General features: G+C 36.3%; 1 protein-coding gene across 2 annotated transcripts in view; it reads right to left on the bottom strand.

Moving 5' to 3' along the window:
* Positions 1 to 22,674, bottom strand: part of clybl (citrate lyase beta like) — a 159,857-nt gene that overhangs the window by 7,548 nt on the left and 129,635 nt on the right. For both annotated transcript variants that reach the window (XM_062059757.1, XM_062059758.1), the window contains 3 exons: positions 18,754 to 18,847; positions 16,386 to 16,553; positions 2,966 to 3,090 (listed from right to left, as the gene is read on the bottom strand). In XM_062059757.1, the coding sequence (XP_061915741.1) occupies positions 2,966 to 3,090; positions 16,386 to 16,553; positions 18,754 to 18,847 (387 nt within the window). The remainder of the gene's footprint in view (positions 1 to 2,965; positions 3,091 to 16,385; positions 16,554 to 18,753; positions 18,848 to 22,674) is intronic.

The raw sequence follows: 22,674 nt of genomic DNA, 5'->3' as shown, positions 1-22,674 counted from the left end.
GAATAGTTCATGCACATTCAGATAAATTCTTCAAAATTACAATACATTTTTTTTTTGGAGCGCATATCATTATGTCAAGATAATGGCGCTAACATTTACTTAATTTTAGAATATTTTTCAACATATTGAGCAAAAAGGTCTCCTTTTTTTTCTACCAAGAAAAGTGCACTTGTTATTAGTGAGAATATACTTATTTTAAGCTATTTTTGGGGTTCATTGAGGTTAGCTCATTTTACTTGTTTTGGAAAGTCTTGACAAGCCAAATTTTCTTGTTCTATTGGCAGATAATTTTGCTTAGTTCAAATAAAATACCCCTAACTTTTGTATTTTTAGGGTCCGCACAGGACCATTGTCAAAGGAATCCCAAAGGGAGTCCTTTTGCAATGGGACGAAAGGACCCTATTGAATTTGTAAGGTTTTATTATTATTCTTTATTATTATTATTCCGCAGCTTTGCGGACTACTTTGCCCCCCTTAACATGCTTCAAAACTCACCAAATTTTTCGCACACTTAAAAAAACGCGAACAAAACTCTTTGGTAAAAAAACCAAACCCCAAAAATCACAATTGCTTGAAGAAAACTGCCTCTAACTCCCAGTACAAATGTCTTAGAGACATGAAACAAAAAGCTCTATGTAGGTCTTACTTAGACCTACTTTTCATTAATGAATTTCTTCGGGCAAAAATTAACAGGAAGTTGGCAATTCCCCGTTCAAGACTAAAAATGACTAAAAACACTCATTTTTGCTTTTTGACCTCTAATTTGACCCCCTTAAAATACTTCAAAACTCACCAAACTTCTCACACACATCGGGACAGTTGGAAATTGCGATCTAAAAAAAAACCGAACCCCAAAACTCAAAAATATGCTCTACATAATTTTTGAAGAAAACAGAGACAAAACTGCTCCTCAGAGGAAAACTCAGACAAAACTGCTTGTAACTTCCGGTAGGAACGTCTTAGAGACATGAAACAAAAAGCTCTATGTAGGTCTTACTTAGACCTACTTTTCATTAATTAATTTCTTCGGGCAAAAATTAACAAAAAGTTGGCAATTCCCCGTTCAAGACTAAAAATGACTAAAAACACTAATTTTTGCTTTTTGACCTCTAATTTGACCCCCTTAACATACTTCAAAACTCACCAAACTTCTCACACACATCGGGACAGTTGGAAATTGCTATCTAAAAAAAAAACGAACCCCAAAACTCAAAATTGTGCTCTACATAATTTTTTGAAGAAAACAGAGACAAAACTGCTCCTCAGAGGAAAACACAGACAAAACTGCATGTAACTTCCGGTAGGAACGTCTTAGAGACATGAAACAAATACCTCTATGTTGGTCTCACCTAGACCTACATTTCATAGATTGACATCCTTCAGCAAAAATCAACAGGAAGTTTGCTATTCCTCCTTCAAGACAACATTTTTGTTACAACCGGTCACCAAACATCAAACGTTATCTCCTCCGAGCGTGTTTGTCGTTTCGGCTTCAAACTGCTACAGGAGAGAGATTGAACCCTTCCGATTAAAAGTTGACTACGGCGTTGAGATAGGTAGTACGCTTTTGGTTTTACGAGCCTTCAAAGACCCGCTGCGCTGATGCTGCTCCACTGCCGCAGCACCTAGGAAACAAAACTGCTTGTAACTTCCGATAGGAACGTCTTAGAGACATGAAACAAATACCTCTATGTAGGTCTCACCTAGACCTACATTTCATAGATTGACATCCTTCAGCAAAAATCAACAGGAAGTTTGCTATTCCTCTTTCAAAACAACATTTTTGTTACAACCGGTCACCAAACATCAAACGTTATCTCCTCGGAGCGCGTTTGTTGTTTCGGCTTCAAACTGCTACAGGAGAGAGATTGAACCCTTCTGATTAAAAGCTCTGTACGGCTTTTTGATACGTGCTACCGTTTTGATTTTACGAGCCTTCAAAGACCCGCAGCACTAAAGTTGCTCCGCTGCTGTGATTTTACGCGCATTCAAAGAAAACAACCACTGTGCCGCGACACCTAGGAAAAAGACCCAGTACGAATATCGTAGAGACACGAAACAAAAACCTCTATGTAGGTCTCACTCAGGACTACCACTGGACAAAAGTATTGGGACACCTAGGACTAGCACCTGCCAAAATGCGGACCCGACCAACGCTGCTTGCAGCTTTAATTTTTTCTTGTTTTTGAACACTGACTTTTTGCCGTGTAGTTCGAGTCTGCACACACACACACACACACACACACACACACACACACACACACACACACACACACACACACACACACACACACACACACACACACACACACACACACACACACACACACACACACACACACACACACACACACACACACACACACACACACACACTTATGCATGAACACAAACAGAGGGATGAGTATATAGGAGTCCCTCAGGCGACGCTCGCTAAGAGGCGCCCTGGTGGGCAGAAAAGAGAGTTGTGTGCAGATTGTGTATTACCTCAGCAGATAACCCACAGAGTTCCACACATAGGATCCAACCATGCACCAAATTAGGAACAATAATATTGTACACTTAATTGGCCTGAGGATTCCCCCCACTACCTCATCCTCACCCTGGTGCTCCTAGGTTGCCTGTGAGAGTCACCCAAGGGTGTACAGTAGGCATTGTACTGAGCTACAGAGGTGTGCCAGGGGACGCACAAAAGAGGACACTTGCCATATTGTCACCTCGTCTTTAGAAATGCTTCATTTGTGCCACTTAGGTGCTTTTTAATTGCTTTGGAAGAGCATTGAAATTACGGCGGCGTTTAGGAATCTAACTGAGCTTTAAATGAGAGTGCAGCTTCAGTGGCTTTATGGACACATCATCCCAACAAAGAAAAGAAAGAAAAGTCCAAGAGCAGCAAATTTGAGTCCATTACCTTTAAAAGTTCCCTTACACACATGCAAGTCTCTGTTGAGTTATCAAACGTTACCTTTCCGTCCTTCTGGTGCTGCTGGAACGCAGCAATCATCTCCGTGGACCACCGGACCTGCTGCTGGCTGGGAGAGAACTCCTCCTGCACAGCCTGGATCTGGCCCGGGTGGATGACCTGCTTGCCTAAATGCAGACACAAAAATACACAATATTTAAAAAAAATTGGCATTATAAAAATTGTAGATGGTAAAAAAAAAAAAAAAAAGGATGACCTGCTTACATAAATGCAGAAAAAAATTACACAATATTTAAAAAAATTGTCATTATAAAAATTGTAGATGGTAAAAAAAAAGGATGACCTGCTTACCTAAATGCAGAAAAAAATACACAATATTTTTAAAAATTGTCATTATAAAAATTGTAGATAGTAAAAAAAAAAGGATGACCTGCTTACCTAAAATCAGAAAAAAATACACAATATTTTAAAAAATTGTCATTATAAAAATTGTAGATGGTAAAAAAAAAAAAAAAGGATGACCTGCTTACCTAAATGCAGAAAAAAAACCCACAATATTATAAAAAATTGTCATTATTAAAATTGTAAATGGTAAAAAAAAAAAGGATGACCTGCTTACCTAAATGCAGGAAAAAATACACAATATTTTAAAAAATGTTCATTATAAAAATTGTAGATGGTAAAAAAAAGGATGACCTGCTTACCTAAATGCAGAAAAAATACACAATATTTAAAAAAATTGTCATGATAAAAATTGTAGATGGTAAAAAAAAAAAAAGGATAACCTGCTTACCTAAATGCAGAAAAAATACACAATATTTAAAAGAATTGTCATTATAAAAATTGTAGATGGTAAAAAAAAAATTGGACCTGGCCCGGGTGGATGACCTGCTTACCTAAATGCAGAAAAAAAAATACACTCTATTTTTTTTATAAATGTTGATTATAAAAATTGTAGATGGTAAAAAAAAAAGGATGACCTGCTTACCTAAATGCAGAAAAAAATACACAATATTTTAAAAAATTGTCATTATAAAAATTGTAGATGGTAAAAAAAAGGATGACCTGCTTACCTAAATGCAGAAAAAGTACACAATATTTAAAAAAATTGTCATGATAAAAATTGTAGATGGTAAAAAAAAAAAAAGGATAACCTGCTTACCTAAATGCAGAAAAAAATACACAATATTTAAAAAAAATGTCATTATAAAAATTGTAGATGGTAAAAAAAAAATTGGACCTGGCCCGGGTGGATGACCTGCTTACCTAAATGCAGAAAAAAAAATACACTATATTTTTTACAAATGTTCATTATAAAAATTGTAGATGGTAAAAAAAAAAAATTGGGCCTGGCCCGGGTGGATGACCTGCTTACCTAAATGCAGAAAAAAAATACACAATATTTAAAAAAACTTTCATTTTAAAAATTGTTGATGGTAAAAAAAAAATTTGGACCTGGCCCGGGTGGATGACCTGCTTACCTAAATGCAGAAAAAAAAATACACTCTATTTTTTATAAATGTTGATTATAAAAATTGTAGATGGTAAAAAAAAAGGATGACCTGCTTACCTAAATGCAGAAAAAAATACACAATATTTTAAAAAATGTTCATTATAAAAATTGTAGATGGTAAAAAAAAAAAAGGATGACCTGCTTACCTAAATGCAGAAAAAAATACACAATATTTTAAAAAATTGTCATTATAAAAATTGTAGATGGTTAAAAAAAAAATTGGACCTGCTTACCTAAATGCAGAAAAAAAATGCTCAATATTTTTTTATAAATGTTCATTATAAAAATTGTAGATGGTTAAAAAAAAAAAATTGGACCTGGCCCGGGTGGATGACCTGCTTAACTAAACGCAGAAAAAAATACACTATATTTTTTTCATAAATGTTCATTATAAAAATTGTAGATGGTAAAAAATAAATAAATTGTGGGTTACAAATAAAAACATGTAGAATATTTTGTCTCCCAATAGAGGCTGCATGAATTGTGTGTGTTTATATTTGACTAGCGTGAGGAGGGCTTGCAACAAGCCCAAGGGAACTTGTGTGTGTGTGTGTGTGTGTGTGTGTGTGTGTGTGTGTGTGTGTGTGTGTGTGTGTGTGTGTGTGTGTGTGTGTGTGTGTGTGTGTGTGTGTGTGTGTGTGTGTGTGTCAAGCACTGCCGCACGCTTTGAGACACTTGTAATCTAACAACGGAATGACATTCAGGAGCAAATGTCTATTAAATAACTTTTATTGACAATATAACACCACTTGTTGTGTTTACACGGTGTGCGCGCGCGAGTGTGTGTGTGATGAGGCGTCGCATTAATTCACACATGATTTTCCCCTCTAATGGAACTGCTGCACACACATTCAGAGCGCCATTCATTTGGTGTTCTTTGAGATCATTTGTGTCTTTCGACCAAGCGGAGGAAATGATGCTGAATGCAAGCAACTAAGTAGGGAAAATAGGCCCACATTAGTGTGAATTTCACATTTGCACGTTTTCCTGCTGGAATAAGTATTCAAATTAGGCATATCTAATGGGAAGTGGTATGGGAAATGTTGCCTCGTGCAAACACAATGGTTAGTAATGAATAACCGAGCTATATGTGGACCGAGTTATTGCGCATGGCAACAACAATCGTATTTTTACATCAATAATTCTCCTCTAAAACTGACAAATTATGACATTTGTTAAGGTGGAAATGATTATTTGTATTGGAGCTACTGGCAAAGGAAACGGTGCTATTTGTGGTTACTTTATGCACTTTAAATGATACCTATGTTAGGATTTGATATAAAATGTACCTAAGGTCAGAAATGCCAAAACTCGCCATAATCCTTAATCAGTATTTACCACGCACACCCCCCTCCCCAAAGAAAACGTCCTCCCAGTTAAATATGGCAGACATAATCTCGTGTAGATTGGCAGATCAGACTTGTCGTGATAACTTACGGCGGTTATGAAAATGTCTGGCGGCTACGACGGCTGCAGAAAACGCTTAAAAGGTGGGCCGAGCCCATGGAGGCAAACCGGAGAGGGTGCTGAAAAGGAGGAGGAGGAGAGGAGGAGCCCACTCCCCCCATTCAAGCTGCTCTCACCCCGGTTAACCCCCACAAATACACACTTACGTACTGTACACAAAGACACACACACACACACACACCGCCGTTCCAGGCTGTTGAACGTCTACTGACATCATTAATTAGGCTGCAACCCGTCAACGCCTTTGTGCGCTACCAGACATTTATTTTAAAAACACTCATCTCATGTTTGCATGGATGTGAGGACAAGTGCATTAAAAGCCTGAGTGTGTGTGTGTGTGTGTGTGTGTGTGTGTGTGTGTGTGTGTGTGTGTGTGTGTGTGTGTGTGTGTGCCGAGGGACTGTAACCACACACACTTGTTGGCCAGCAGAGGAGTCCCTCACTACCACTAAGAAAGGTCACGATGGGGGAAATAAACAACTTAAACAAGTTGAAAAACTTATTCGGGTGTTACCATTTAGTGGTCAATTGTACGGAATATGTACTTCACTGTGCAACCTACTAATAAAAGTCTCAATCAATCAATCAATCAACATTATTTCACTTTTACAATAATTCCTTTGTAGGAATTTTACAAAAAGGAATTTTTGATTACCGTATTTTTCGGAGTGTAAGTCGCTCCGGAGTATAAGTCGCACCGGCCGAAAATGCATAATAAAGAAGGAAAAAAAAATCGCTCCAGAGTAATAATCGCTATGAAAAAAAACTGCGATTTATAATCCGAAAAATACGGTACTTAATTTTTCATTTATTACAACTAGAGATGTCCGATAATATCGGCCTGCCGATATTATCGGCCGATATATGCGTTAAAATGTAATATCGGAAATTATCGGTATCGTTTTTTTTTTATTATCGGTATCGTTTTTTTTTTATTTTTTTTTTTTATATTAAATCAACATAAAAATAGATAATCAACAAACATCAACTAGAGATCAAATCAACAAACATCAACTAGAGATGTACGATAATATCGGCCTGCCGATCTTATCGGCTGATATATGCATTAAAATGTAATATCGGAAATTATCGGTATCGTTTTTTTTTTTATCATCGGTATCATTTTTTTAAATTTTTTTTAATTTTTTATAATTTTTTTTATATTAAATCAACATAAGCGTTAAAATGTAATATCGGAAATTATCGGTATCAGTTTTTTTTATTATCGGTAACGTTTTTTATTTATTTATTTATTTATTTTTTAAATATTAAATCCACATAAAAAACACAAGATACACTTACAATTAGTGCACCAAGCCAAAAAACCTCCCTCCCCCATTTACACTCATTCACACAAAAGGGTTGTTTCTTTCTGTTATTAATATTCTGCTTCCTACATTATATATCAATATATATCAATACAGTCTGCAAGGGATACAGTCCGTAAGCACACATGATTGTGCGTGCTGCTGCTCCACTAATAGTACTAACCTTTAACACTTCATTTTACTCATTTTCATTCATTACTAGTTTCTATGTAACTGTTTTTATATTGTTTTACTTCCTTTTTTATTCAAGAAAATGTTTTTAATTTATTTATCTTATTTTACTAATTTTTTAAAAAGTACCTTATCTTCACCATACCTGGTTGTCCAAATTAGGCATAATAATGTGTTAATTCCACGACTGCATATATCGGTTGATATCGGTATCGGTTGATATCGGTATCGGTAATTAAAGAGTTGGACAATATCGGAATATCGGATATCGGCAAAAAGCCATTATCGGACATCCATAATTACAACTTTACATTACATATTTGTGTCATAAAATTATGACTTTGTTCTTGTGGAATTGACCTAAAAATACTACAATTATCCGCAAAAAATATAAAGGGTTAAACTTATGACTTTATTCCTGCAAAAATTATAATTTTTACACATCATTCTACAACTTCAATTCAATTTTTTTTTTATTTTTTTTTTTTTTTGGTGATCCAACTCAACTCTCGCCTTAATCTCGATTAAAAATGTTCACATAATTTTTCCTTGAAAGCAGACTTCTCTTGCATTTCTCTAAAATGTTTGTGTAATAAAATGACAACATTTTGCTAATAATGATACAACTATTTTGAAAAAGTGCACTTTTTCACTCTGACCAATTATTACTAATAATATGTCAACTTGACTACAGCAAAACTACGACTTTTAGTCATCAAACTATAATTGTTTTCTAACTATTTTCTTGTATTACCACAACTCCATAATCCTACAAGTAGACCATTATGCCTTTTGTCATACAACTACAATACTACGACAGCATTCTTATAACTTTTGTCACCAAATACACTGCAAAAAGTGAAATCTAAGTAAGATGAAATACCTCAAATAAGGGTGATATTTGCTTATTTTCTGTCTGATAAGATAATTCTTCTCACTAAGCAGATTTTATGTTAGAGTGTTTTACTTGTTTTAAGTGTTTTGGTCCTAAATGATGTCAGTAAGATATTACAGCTTGTTGCTGAGATTTGATGAGCTATATTGAGTAAAACATGCTTGAAACTAGAATATCAACTGTTGTGTCATCAACACTCACAAGTAGAAAACTACTTTTCTAAAGTCATCATTTCTTATTTCAAGGATGAAATAAAAAAAATCATGACTTTGACACAATTGTGTCTCATAATTAAAACAGATGACAGCCAAATGGACTTTGCTGTTTTATTTTCAATGAAACAATAGAAAACACGTACTCATATAGTAGTACAGTTGGCACAGTACAGTAAACTGACAGTTAATATTTAAACATTTAACATTTCTAACAGTTTTTTTGGCCGGGTGCCGGGCTGTATATATGCGCACTAATTGACTGAAAGAGCACGCACTTGGCGCGATGATGTCATGTTATCCATGGAAAAATGCATTTTTAGACAATATGATTTGCCTGAGCGTTGCCTTTTTGCCTTTCCATTAAGAACAATAAATGAGTTTTTAGTATAAGTTTGCTGGTTTCAAGAAATGTAATGCCGAGCGCATATCATTATGTCAAGATAATGGCACTAGCATTTACTTCATTTAAGAATATTTTTCAACATATTGAGCAAAAAGGTCTTTTTTTTTTCTACCAAGAAAAGTGCACTTGTTATTAGTGAGAATATACTTATTTTAAGCTATTTTTGGGTTCATTGAAGTTAGCTAATTTTACTTGTTTTGGAAAGTCTTGACAGGCCACATTTTCTTGTTCTATTGGCAGATAATTTTGCTTAGTTCAAATAAAATACCCCTCATTTTTTTTTCTTTTTTTTTCTTGTTTTTGAACTCTGACTTTTTGCAGTGCACTGGACATCCTACTGCGGGGATATTCTGATCCAACACCCCCTCCAGTACGACATATTGGTGCATATTCAGACATGAAGATTAGTGGCTCACAAAAGCAATGTGTAAAATGAGAAGTTGACGGCAGCCCTTCAGCAATAATGCTTGTACCTGAGCGGTAATTGATCTTGGCGCCTTGCAAGCCACCACAGGAAAATGGTGTTGGTAAGGAATTGGATTTATACGCCTGCTTAAGTTATTTTCGGCTAAGCATTCATGTTCCGGGTGCCGAGCCTCTTGAAAATGTTCTGACAACATCCTCTGCTTTTTAAGAGACCCACGTGTCACCTCCGTCCTTGCCTGTGAACCCTGCCCGTCACTCGCCTGCCTGGCAGCACTTTGCCAAATAGCCGCCGTCCAATGAGGTGGCGGCAACACATGGCAGCTCGCGATTGGCCGCCGGGCATGCATGATGCATTTTTGGGGAGGAGGTGTGTAACTGAGGGCACCTGAGTACCCAAACCCCCCCCACCCTTGTCTGTGCTGTCGCCACAATGTCTTAAATCTGGCAACCTAACATAAACTCCTTCTTGAATAAATGCATGCATTTTGCGCTCCGGTTGTCGCTTGCAATTTTACACAATTTTACTTCTAAATAGTAGAACTGCCTTCTTTTTAATAAACTGTGCACACTCCAGCATAAAACATTTTCACTGGCCTCCCGAGCTTCACTATGAGGTACCAACAAGTACTGGAAATATATGACCTAAGAGTGATAGAAGACTAAGTAATTTTACAAGACTGAAGTTGTGTGCACTGCAAAAAGTCAGTGTTCAAAAAGAAGAAAAAAAAAATACAAAAATAGGGGAATTTTATTTGAACTAAGCAAAATTATCTGCCAATAGAACAAGAACATTTGGCTTGTCAAGACTTTCCAAAACAAGTAAAATTAGCTAACCTCAATGAACCCAAAAATAGCTTAAAATAAGTATATTCTCACTAATAACAAGTGCACTTTTCTTGGTAGAAAAAAAGAGACCTTTTTGCTCAATATGTTGAAAAATATTCTTAAATGAAGTAAATGCTAGTGCCATTATCTTGACATAATGATATGCGCTCGGCATTACATTTCTTGAAACCAGCAAACTTATACTAAAAACTCATTTATTGTTCTTAATGGAAAGGCAAAAAGGCAACGCTCAGGCAAATCATATTGTCTAAAAATGCATTTTTCCATGGATAACATGACATCATCGCGCCAAGTGCGTGCTCTTTCAGTCAATTAGTGTGCATATATACAGCCCGGCCCCGGCCAAAAAAATTTTAATTGTAATTTTGAAGAATTTACCTGAATGTGCATGAACTATTTCTGTTCAAAATTGTTAGAAATGTCACATGTGAAATGTTTAAATATTAACTGTCAGTTTACTGTACTGTGCCAACTGTACTACTATATGAGTACGTGTTTTCTATTGTTTCATTGGAAATAAAACAGCAAAGTCCATTTGGCTGTCATCTGTTTTAATTATGAGACACAATTGTGTCAAAGTCATGATTTTTTTTTTAATGCTTGAAATAAGAAATTATTACTTAAAAAAAAAAAGTCAGTGTTCAAAAACAATAAAAAAAAATTAAAAAATTAGGGGCATTTTACTTGAGCTAAGCAAAATGATCTGCCAATAGAACAAGAACATTTGGCTTGTCAAGACTTTCCAAAACAAGTAAAATTAGCTAACTTCAATGAACCTAAAAATAGCTTAAAATAAGTATATTCTCACTAATAACAAGTGCACTTTTCTTGGTAGAAAAAAAAAGACCTTTTGCTCAATATGTTGAAAAATATTCTTAAATGAAGTAAATGCTAGTGCCATTATCTTGACATAATGATATGCGCTCGGCATTACATTTCTTGAAACCAGCAAACTTATACTAAAAACTAGTTTATTGTTCTTAATGGAAAGGCAAAAAGGCAACGCTCAGGCAAATCATATTGTCTAAAAATGCATTTTTCCATGGATAACATGACATCATCGCACCAAGTGCGTGCTCTTTCAGTCAATTAGTGCGCATATATACAGCCCCGGCCCCCGGCCAAAAAATATTTAATTGTAATTTTGAAGAATTCATCTGAATGTGCATGAACTATTTCTGTTCAAAATTGTTAGAAATGTCCCATGTTAAATGTTTAAATATTAAGTGTCAGTTTACTGTACTGTGCCAACTGTACTACTATATGAGTATGTGTTTTCTATTGTTTCATTGGAAATAAAACAGCAAAGTCCATTTGGCTGTCATCTGTTTTAATTATGAGACACAATTGTGTCAAAGTCATGATTTTTTTATTTCATGCTTGAAATAAGAAATGATGACTTTAAAAAAGTAGTTTTCTACTTGTGAGTGTTGATGACACAACAGTTGATATTCTAGTTTCAAGCATGTTTTACTCAATATAGCTCATCAAATCTCAGCAACAAGCTGTAATATCTTACTGACATCATTTAGGACCAAAACACTTAAAACACTCTAACATAAAATCTGCTTAGTGAGAAGAATGATCTTATCAGACAGAAAATAAGCAAATATCACCCTTATTTGACATATTTCATCTTATTTAGATTTCACTTTTTGCAGTGTGTGGTGTGTTGTGGTGCATGAGCACACACACACACACACTTACACATGAAGTGGAGTTTGTTGCTTGGTGACAGGAAGCGCTGGTAAAAGTCTTGCCTGATGGCTCACTTTAATCACACCTGCATTTTTCATGCATGGAAATGTCTGAGCGTTTAACGGCCACACTTTGTTGTTATAAAAAAACCACAGAAGTGTGCTATTGAGGCCCCGTCTACACTAAAGCCATGTCTACACTAAGCCGGATAACCCTTAACAAATAATTATTTAGCCTAAGCCTCACTATATCAGCGTTTAAGGTCCCCCTCCTTGGACACATTTTTACACGGGTAAGTGCACTGCAAAAACTGAAATCTAAGTAAGATGAAATATGTCAAATAAGGGTGATATTTGCTTATTTTCTGTCTGATAAGATCATTCTTCTCACTAAGCAGATTTTATGTTAGAGTGTTTTACTTGTTTTAAAGGCCTACTGAAATGAAATTGTTTATTTAAACGGGGATAGCAGATCCATTCTATGTGTCATACTTGATCATTTCGCGATATTGCCATATTTTTGCTGAAAGGATTTAGTAGAGAAAATCGACGATAAAGTTCGCAACTTTTGGTCGCTGATAAAAAAAAAAAAGCCTTGCCTGTACCGGAAGTAGCGTGACGTCACAGGTTGAAAGGCTTCTCACATTTCCCCGTTGTTTACACCAGCAGCGAGAGCGATTCGGACCGAGAAAGCGACGATTACCCCATTAATTTGAGCCAGGATGAAAGATTCGTGGATGAGGAACGTGAGAGTGAAGGACTAGAGTGCAGTGCAGGACGTATCTTTTTTCGCTCTGACCGTAACTTAGGTACAAGCTGGCTCATTGGATTCCACACTCTCTCCTTTTTCTATTGTGGATCACGGATTTGTATTTTAAACCACCTGGGATACTATATCCTCTTGAAAATGAGAGTCGAGAACGCGAAATGGACATTCACAGTGACTTTTATCTCCACGACAATACATCGGCGAAGCTCTTTAGCTATGAGCTAACGTGATAGCATCGTGCTTTAACTGCATATAGAAACAAAATAAATAAACCCCTGACTGGAAGGATAGACAGAAGATCAACAATACTATTAAACCATGGACGTGTAAATACACGGTTAATAATTTCGAGCTTGGCGAAGCTTAACAATGCTGTTGCTAACGACGCCATTGAAGCTAACTTAGCTACGGGACGGCGGCGGCGGGCGTTGTAGCTTTCGACGACACCCCGGCCGCCATCAGAGTCGGAAAGAAACATATATTTCCCTAAAGTTACGTACGTGACATGCACATAGCGACACGCACGTACGGGCAAGCGATCAAATGTGTGGAAGCCAAAGCTGTACTCACGGTAGCGCGTCTGCTATCCAACTCAAAGTCCTCCTGGTTGTGTTGCTGCAGCCAGCTGCTAATACACCGCTTCCCACCTACAGCTTTCTTCTTTGCAGTCTCCATTGTTCATTAAACAAATTGCAAAAGATTCACCAACACAGATGTCCAGAATACTGTGGAATTTTGCGATGAAAACAGAGCGTTTTGTATTGGATTCAATGTGTCCGAATACTTCCGTTTCAACCATCGAGGTCACGCGCATACGTCATCATACATAGACGTTTTCAACCGGAAGTTTCCCGGGAAATTTAAAATGTCACTTTATAAGTTAACCCGGCTGTATTGGCATGTGTTGCAATGTTAAGATTTCATCATTGATATATAAACTATCAGACTGCGTGGTCGCTAGTAGTGGCTTTCAGTAGGCCTTTAAGGGTTTTGGTCCTAAATGATCTCAGTAAGATATTTCATGACTTTGACACAATTGTGTCTCATAATTAAAACAGATGACAGCCAAATGGACTTTGCTGTTTTATTTTCAATCAAACAATAGAAAATACGTACTCATATAGTAGCACAGTTGTTATTAGTGAGAATATACTTCTTTTAAGCTACTTTTGGGTTCATTGGGGTTAGCTAATTTGACTTGTTTTGGAAAGTCTTGCCAAGCCGAATTTTCTTGTTCTATTGGCAGATAATTTTGCTTAGTTCAAATAAAATACCCCTCATTTTTGTATTTTTTTCTTCTTGTTTTTCAACACTGACTTTTTGCAGTGTATGGCACAACACACTCCTTGACAAACATATCCCACCAGGGTGCTGTTCTTCCAGGCCTTATCCAAAACCGTCGCTCAACCGTCTATGTTGCCGTCTGAGATGTGTTGTATCCCAAATAGCTGCAATCGCGCGTTTGCTTCTCTTAATGTATTCATGTGGGATTTCCACATGGGCATGTCTGGATGACTAGCCTCCATCTTTCTGACGTCATTTCCTGTGTGGGGCGCGGTCTTTCTGGCGTCACTTCCTCTCCGAACTCAGTTTGTAAACGATCAATGAGTCCATACAAAACTAAGAGCTGGAGATTAGAGGGCGCACTTAGCCGTGTAAAAAATTGTCCGAGGAAGGGGGACCTTAAACGCTGATTTAGTGTGGCCGAAACAAGGCTTAGGCTAAATAATTAGTCGTTTAAGACAGTGGTCCCCAACCACCGGGCCCGATTGGTACCGGGCCGCGCAAGAAATTTTAAAAAAATAATTTTTTTTATTTATTTTTTTTTAAAAATTAAATCAACATAAAAACACAATATATACATTATATATGAATATAAATCAATACAGTCTGCAGGGATACAGTCTGTAAGCACACATGATTGTATTTCTTTATGGAAAAAAATAAAAATAAAAATAAAAATAAATCCCCCCCTCATGCACGCTTCATTTTGTGCACCAGTAATAAAACATGGTAAAACTTTAGTATGGGGAACATATTCACCATTAATTAGTTGCTTATTAACATGTAAATTAGTAACATATTGGCTCTTAACTAGTCATTATTAAGTACTTATTAATGTCTTATTCGGCATGGCCTTATTATAACCCTAACCCTCTAACCCTGGCCCTAACCCTCTAACCCAGTGGTTCTTAACCTTGTTGGAGGTACCGAACCCCACCACTTTCATATGCGCATTCATCCAACCCTTCTTTAGTGAAAAATAAAATGTTGGTTTTTTCCAAATTCAAGACAAAGTTATATGTTTTTGGTAACACTTTAGTATGGGGAACATATTCTAAGTAACAAATACTTAATTTAGAGTTATTTGGTTAGGGTTAGGTTTAGGGTTAGAGCAGGGGTGTCCAAACTTTTTCCACTGAGGGCCTCACACGGAAAAATGTAAGCATGCGGGGGCCATTTTGATATTTTTCATTTTGAAACCTTAACAAAATATATGGATTTTTTTTTTTTAACCTTTAGGTCTCCCAGGGACCATAAAGGGTCTCAGTCATTAAAATGTTAAAAATAAGTCAAATTATTATTATTTTTTATTTAACGCTTACAGTAAATCTCCATATCAACTTCAGGTTGATATAAAGTAAAAAAATAAAATAAAAAAAAAGGTTTTATGCCTTTTCTGTCAAAGACAACTTTGTTTTTTATAGTAAAACTGAAATATGCAGTATTTAGTAATTATAGTTCTAAAAGATCAATAATGCAGGACACCATTGATTTTAATTCTTTAATATTTTTGAGTAATCACAGTGAAATGTTAAATAAAATCCTACTAAATATATTTGGGATCCAAAAGGTCCCCCACTCTTAAAGTGATACATTTTTATTAGTTTTTTTTTTAAACTTTTAACACTTAAATTACGAGATCAACTTCAGATATATCTGTCCATTTTACGTTTGAACGATTATTTTGCTTGTATTATGCTCTTTTGTCAAAGAAAACTTTGATGTTTTTTCTTATGGCAACCACACAATATATGCAATATTTTTTCCACATAAAACATTTTAATAAGGAATAATTAATTATAACATAGATTTTTAGTCTTTTTTTTTTTTTTTTTTTTTAGCAATGGCAAAAAAAAGAAAAATAAACAAAGACAAAAGAAAAAAAAAACAGCCTGCATGGCAGCTTTGTGTCAACATTGCAACTTTTTCTTGTTAGATTTCACCTCATTCCACTTTTTTAAAATGTTTTTATTTTTATTTTTGCAATATTATCAATTTTGCATTTTTTGCAGAATGTGTGGCGGGCCGCTAAACAATTAGCTGCGGGCCGCAAATGGCCCCCGGGCCGCACTTTGGACACCCCTGGGTTAGAGGGTTAGGGTTATAATAAGGCCATGCCGAATAAGGCATTAATAAGTACTTAATAATGACTAGTTAAGAGCCAATATGTTACTAATTTACATGTTAATAAGCAACTAATTAATGGTGAATATGTGAAAATGCGACTTCAATATGTTACTAATTTACATGTTAATAAGCAACTAATTAATGGTGAATATGTGAAAATGCGACTTATATATGTTTTTTTTCCTTCTTTATTATGCATTTTCGGCCGGTGCGACTTATACTCCGGAGCGACTTATACTCCGAAAAATACGGTAATATTAAACTTGTTAGTTTACCCCCAATCTTAGAAGTTGCTTAAAACGTCCACAGAAGGACTTTTACCTGTGAAGCCCATGAGGGCCCCTTCTCGGGCCTGCTGTCTCAGCCTCTCCACGTCCTTGTAGTCGATGTCCACCAGGTCGATAGCCTGCAGCCCGAACGCCTTGGCGGTGGCGACCACTTTCTGCCTGGCGTAGAGCAGCTCCTTGGCGTCCGGGGTCCGCGTGGCGCCTTTTTCAACGTAAACACACACAGCATGCGGGTCACGTGTGGAGACGCGAGAGGAGTGCTGCGCTAATGTGAAAGGAAGGCAAAGTGGGGGCGCACAGGAAGTGGGGACAGCGTGGGGCGATGAGTGAGGAAGTCAGGAACATATACTGTATCGCTGCTAACAAATGCTGCTCTCACACTGGGGTGCTTTTCATCTTTGCCTTCCGGACTGTGAGCATTGATTTAGCTTATAGTACACTCTCTGTACACAACAACAATAGTTCTGCACCACTGCAAACTACAGGCACAATAATACGCACGTTGGTACATCAACATCTTTTCAATCAAAACTACATTCTCAACTCAAACTACACTTTCTACACCAGCTGCTAAATTAGCTGCTTTTTTTTTTAACAAAATAAATTCCTGTTCTAAATGTGTCCACTAAATGTCACAATAGCAATTCTGTTAGGCAAGCAAACGGTTTATATTAGAGATGTCCGATAATGGCTTTTTTGCAGATATTCCGATATTGTCCAACTCTTAATTACCGATTCCGATATCAACCAGTCGTGGAATGAACACATTATTATGCCTCATTTTGATGTGATGCCAAGCTGGATGCATTAAACAATGTAACAAGGTTTTCCAAAATAAATCAACTGGGGATGTCCGATAATGGCTTTTTGCCGATGTCCGATATGCCGATATTGTCCAACTCTTTAATTACAGATACCGATATCAACCGATATATACAGTCGTGGAATTAACACATTATTATGACTAATTTGGACAACCAGGTATGGTGAAGATAAGGTACTTTTTTTAAAAAATGAATCAAATAAAATAAGATAAATTAATTTAAAAAAATTTCTTGAATAAAAAAGAAAGTAAAACAATATAAAAACAGTTACATAGAAACTAGTAATTAATGGAAATTTGTAAAATTAACTGTTAAAGGTTAGTACTATTAGTGGAGCAGCAGCACGCACAATCATGTGTGCTTACGGACTGTATCCCTTGCAGACTGTATTGATATATATTGATATATAATGTAGGAAGCAGAATATTAATAACAGAAAGAGACAACCCTTTTGTGTGAATGAGTGTAAATGGGGGAGGGAGGTTTTTTGGGTTGGTGCACTAATTGTAAGTGTATCTTGTGTTTTTTATGTGGATTTAATTTAAAAAAAAACAACAACAAAAAACAAACGATACTGATAATAAAAAAACCGATACCGATAATTTCAGATATTACATTTTAACGCATTTATCGGCCGATAATATCGGTCTGCCGATATTATCGGCCGTATATATATATATATATATATATATATATATATATATATATATATATATATATATATATATATATGTATATATCGGTATCGGTTGATATCGGAATCGGTAATTAAGAGTTGGACAATATCGGTAAAAAAGCCATTATCGGACATCTCTAATTATAACACTTAAAAATATGTTTACTTTTACCCTTTCAATATCTACTCCGTCTATTTATAATACTGTGTTAATTCCACCACTGTATATATCGGTATCGGTTGATATCGGAATCGGTAATTAAGAGTTGGACAATATCGGCAAAAAAGCCAATATCGGACATCTCTAATTATAATACTTAAAAATATGTTTACTTTTACCCTTTCAATATCTACTCCGTCTATTTATAATAATGTGTTCATTCCACCACTGTATTCCGGTTGATATCGGAATCGGTAATTAAGAGTTGGACAATATCGGCAAAAAAGCCAATATCGGACATCTCTATTTATAATACTTAAAAATATGTTTACTTTTACCCTTTCAATATCTACTCCGTCTATTTATAATAATGTGTTAATTCCACCACTGTATATATCGGTATCGGTTGATATCGGAATCGGTAATTAAGAGTTGGACAATATCGGCAAAAAAGTCATTATCGGACATCTCTAATTATAATACTTAAAAATATGTTTACTTTTACCCTTTCAATATCTACTCCGTCTATTTGTATTAGTGATAAATGTTATTTAGGTGGATAAGACTTGTACACTGTGACTACCAGTGTACACCCCTAAGAAATACAACATGAATATAATGGAAGTCTCCGATCAAGCCGCCATTGTCGTCATTTGCGCATGACAACATTTCACCAGGTGTCCACCAAAGCTGCAAGAGTAAAAGAGCACACCTGTGGTTAACAAAGGGGCGTAATAGCTACCTATGCTTGCGCAGAAGTCGTCGGAGCCGAACACCACGCCGTCGTGATGGAGGTCGGCCTTGGGTGCGAGTTGGCGGATTTCCTCGCAAACGTCCTGGAGAGAAGCAGGGCGTGCACACGGGCGTTAACGGGGGAAAAACTGCTGAATCTAATTATAAACACCAGAGAACTTCAAACAGTCTGGCTTTGTGATTTGTCTTCACAAGGAACACAGACACAAACACAAAAAGGAAACATTACAAACATTTCCCTCTTATCAAATATGCTAATGAACGCAAAGCCCTTTCCTCGCCTTTACTCTCGATCAAGGCTGGAAATTGGAGTACTAGACAAGCAAGTAAGCCGCCAGCAGGCGCAGACATGAAGGACAGAACTGCCTCCCTTTGAAGTTTTTTGGAAAGATCTCACGATTGTGTAAAATGCTGAGAGACAAGCTTTCACACTCATGTCAAATATATTTAATTGACGCCTTTTTAATGATGTTTAGTAACACTTGTAGGGATTAGCGAGCCGTCAACTGTGGGGAAATGTTCTGATCAAATAATCTTTTTTGGGTAAGTTAAAGTTAAAGGCCTACTGAAAGCCACTACTAGCGACCACGCAGTCTGATAGTTTATATATCAATGATGAAATCTTAACATTGCAACACATGCCAATACGGCCGGGTTAACTTATAAAGTGACATTTCAAATTTCCCGCTAAACTTCCGGTTGAAAACGTCTTTGGATGATGACGTAACAGAAGTATCGGTACCCCATTGAATACAATACAAAAAAGCTCTGTTTTCATCTCAAAATTCCACAGTATTCTGGACATCTGTGTTGGTGAATCTTTTGCAATTTGTTTAATGAACAATGAAGACTGCAAAGAAGAAAGCTGTAGGTAGTGGCGGACTACAGCAACACAACCAGGAAGACTTTGACTCGGATAGCAGACGCGCTAGCTGACGCTAGCCGCCGACCGCACGGATGATCGTGGTGAAGTCCTTCATCCTTCCGTCGATCGCCGGAATGCAGGTGAGCACGGGTATTGATGAGCAGGTGAGGGCTGGCTGGCGTAGGCGGAGCGCTAATGTTTTTAGCATAGCTCTGTGAGGTCCCGTTACTAAGTTAGCTTCAATGGCGTCGTTAGCAACAGCATTGTTAAGCTTTGCCAGGCTGGGAATTATTAACCGTGTAGTTACATGTCCATGGTTTAATAGTATTGTTGATCTTCTGTCTATCCTTCCAGTCAGGGGTTTATTTGTTTTGTTTCTATCTGCATTTGAGCCCGATGCTACCACGTTAGCCCAGTAGCTAAAGAGCTTCGCCGATGTATTGTCGTGGAGATAAAAGTCACTGTGAATGTCCATTTTGCGTTCTCGACTCTCATTTTCAAGAGGATATAGTATCCCAGGTGGTTTAAAATACAAATCTGTGAACCACAGTAGAAAAAGGAGAGAGTGTGGAATCCAATGAGCCCTTGTACCTAAGTTACGGTCAGAGCGAAAAAAGATATGTCTTGCACTGCACTCTAGTCCTTCACTCTCACGTTCCTCATCCACAAATCTTTCATCCTGGCTCAAATTAATGGGGTAATCGTCGCTGTCTCGGTCCGAATCGCTCTCGCTGCTGGTGTAAACAATGGGGAAATGTGAGGAGCCTTTCAACCTGTGATGTCACGCTACTTCCGGTACAGGCAAGGCTTTTTTTTATCAGCGACCAAAAGTTGCGAACTTTAAGCAGTGAGCAGCAGCGGTGGCCACGCCCAGGAATCATTTTTTGGTGATTTAACCCCCAATTCCAAGCCTTGATGCTGAGTGCCAAGCAGGGAGGTAATGGGTCCCATGTTTTGAATTACATTTTTCTCCAAGATTATATTTCTCCTCTTTTGTTGAGAAGAATTGTTGTATATTGTTGGCTAGCAGGTTATAGTTTGCTTTGTGTATAATTTTAGCTGTTTGTAAATTCACTACGTCGTGGATTTTCAGTATTTTCGATTCAATAAATAAAGGGTTTGTATGTTCTCTATATCCAACATGATGTATTATTCTAACTAATCTTTCTTGTAACACCGTTAATAAAAAGAAGTGTACTTTTGTAGTTATTTCCCCATATTTCTACACAATAAGTCAGATATGTAACACTAGTGAGCAGTAGAGAATATGAAGTGATTTTTGGTCTAGACCAGGGGTCACCAACCTTTTTGAAAGCAAGAGCTACTTCTTGGGTAGTGATTAATGCGAAGGGCTACCAGTTTGATACACACTTCAATAAATTGCCAGAAATAGCCAATTTGCTCAATTTACCTTTAACTCTATGTTATTATTAATAATTAATGATATGTACACTTAATTGAACGGTTTAAAAGAGGAGAAAACACGAAAAAAATGACAATTCAATTTTGAAGCATAGTTTATCTTCAATTTCGACTCTTTAAAATTCAAAAGTCAACCGAAAAAAAGAAGAGAAAAATTAGCTAATTCGAATCTTTTTGAAAAAATAAAAAAAATAATTTATTAATTAGTAATTTTTCCTGATTAAGATTAATTTTAGAATTTTGATGACATGTTTTAAATAGGTTAAAATCCAATCTGCACTTTGTTAGAATATATAACAAATTGGACCAAGCTATATTTCTAACAAAGACAAATAATTATTTCTTCTAGATTTTCCAGAACAAAAATTTTAAAAGAAATTCAAAAGACTTTGAAATAAGATTTAAATTTGCTTCTACAGATTTTCTAGATTTGCCAGAATCATTTTTTTAAATTTTAGTCATAATAAGTTTGAAGAAATATTTCACAAATATTCTTCGTCGAAAAAACAGAAGCTAAAATGAAGAATTAAATTAAAATGTATTTATTATTCTTTACAATAAAAAAAAAAAAATTACTGAACATTGATTTAAATTGTCAGGAAAGAAGAGGAAGGAATTTAAAAGGTAAAAAGGTATATGTGTTTAAAAATCCTAAAATCATTTTTAAGGTTGTATTTTTTCTCTAAAATTGTCTTTCTGAAAGTTAGAAGAAGCAAAGTAAAAAAATTCATGAATTTATTTAAACAAGTGAAGACCAAGTCTTTAAAATATTTTCTTGGATTTTCAAATTCTATTTGAGTTTTGTCTCTCTTAGAATTAAAAATGTCGGGCAAAGCGAGACCAGCTTGCTAGTAAATAAATACAATTCAAAAAATAGAGGCAGCTCACTGGTAAGTGCTGCTATTTGAGCTATTTTTAGAACAGGCCAGCGGGCTACTCATCTGGTCCTTACGGGCTACCTGGTGCCCGCGGGCACCGCGTTGGTAACCCTGGTCTAGAACATGTTTTGCTTTATTCATTATTGACGTGTTTCTTGCTACTTTATGTTATTTTTTTTTTTTACATGAGATTTCCAGTTCATTTTATCATCAATCATTACACCTAGAAAATTTGGTTTCATTTACTCTTTCAATTTCTATTCCATCTACCGTATTTTTCGGAGTATAAGTCGCTTCGGTGTATAAGTCGCACCGGCCGAAAATGCATAATAAAGAAGGAAAAAAACATATATAAGTCGCACTGGAGTATAAGTCGCATTTTTTGGGAAAATGTATTTGATAAAAGCCAACACCAAGAATAGACATTTCAAAATTCAAGATTCTAGATGCTTTATTGTCGTCCATTCTTTAACATGTACAAGACACATAAGAACTGAAATTACATTTTGGGCACAGTCCCACTAAGAGCAGACATACGTTACAGGGGGACAAGACGGGACCGCCAACAGATCAGCCACTTACGGCGCTCCTTAAAAAGGTGGGAAAAAGGTGACATTGGGAAAGGGGGGAAGAGTTAAAAATATCAGTCTAAGGCTGGACCCTCAGGAGGGGTCCAGACTGAGTCCGAGGAAAAAAAACTCACATAGCATGGCACACATAAACATGATACATGTAATCACAACAA

The sequence above is a fragment of the Entelurus aequoreus genome, linkage group LG10 (assembly GCF_033978785.1).
Source record: "Entelurus aequoreus isolate RoL-2023_Sb linkage group LG10, RoL_Eaeq_v1.1, whole genome shotgun sequence".
NCBI classification, from domain to species: Eukaryota; Metazoa; Chordata; class Actinopteri; order Syngnathiformes; family Syngnathidae; genus Entelurus; species Entelurus aequoreus.
The sequence above is the reverse complement of the archived record's forward strand: the minus strand, read 5'-3'. Positions and strand labels throughout refer to the sequence as shown.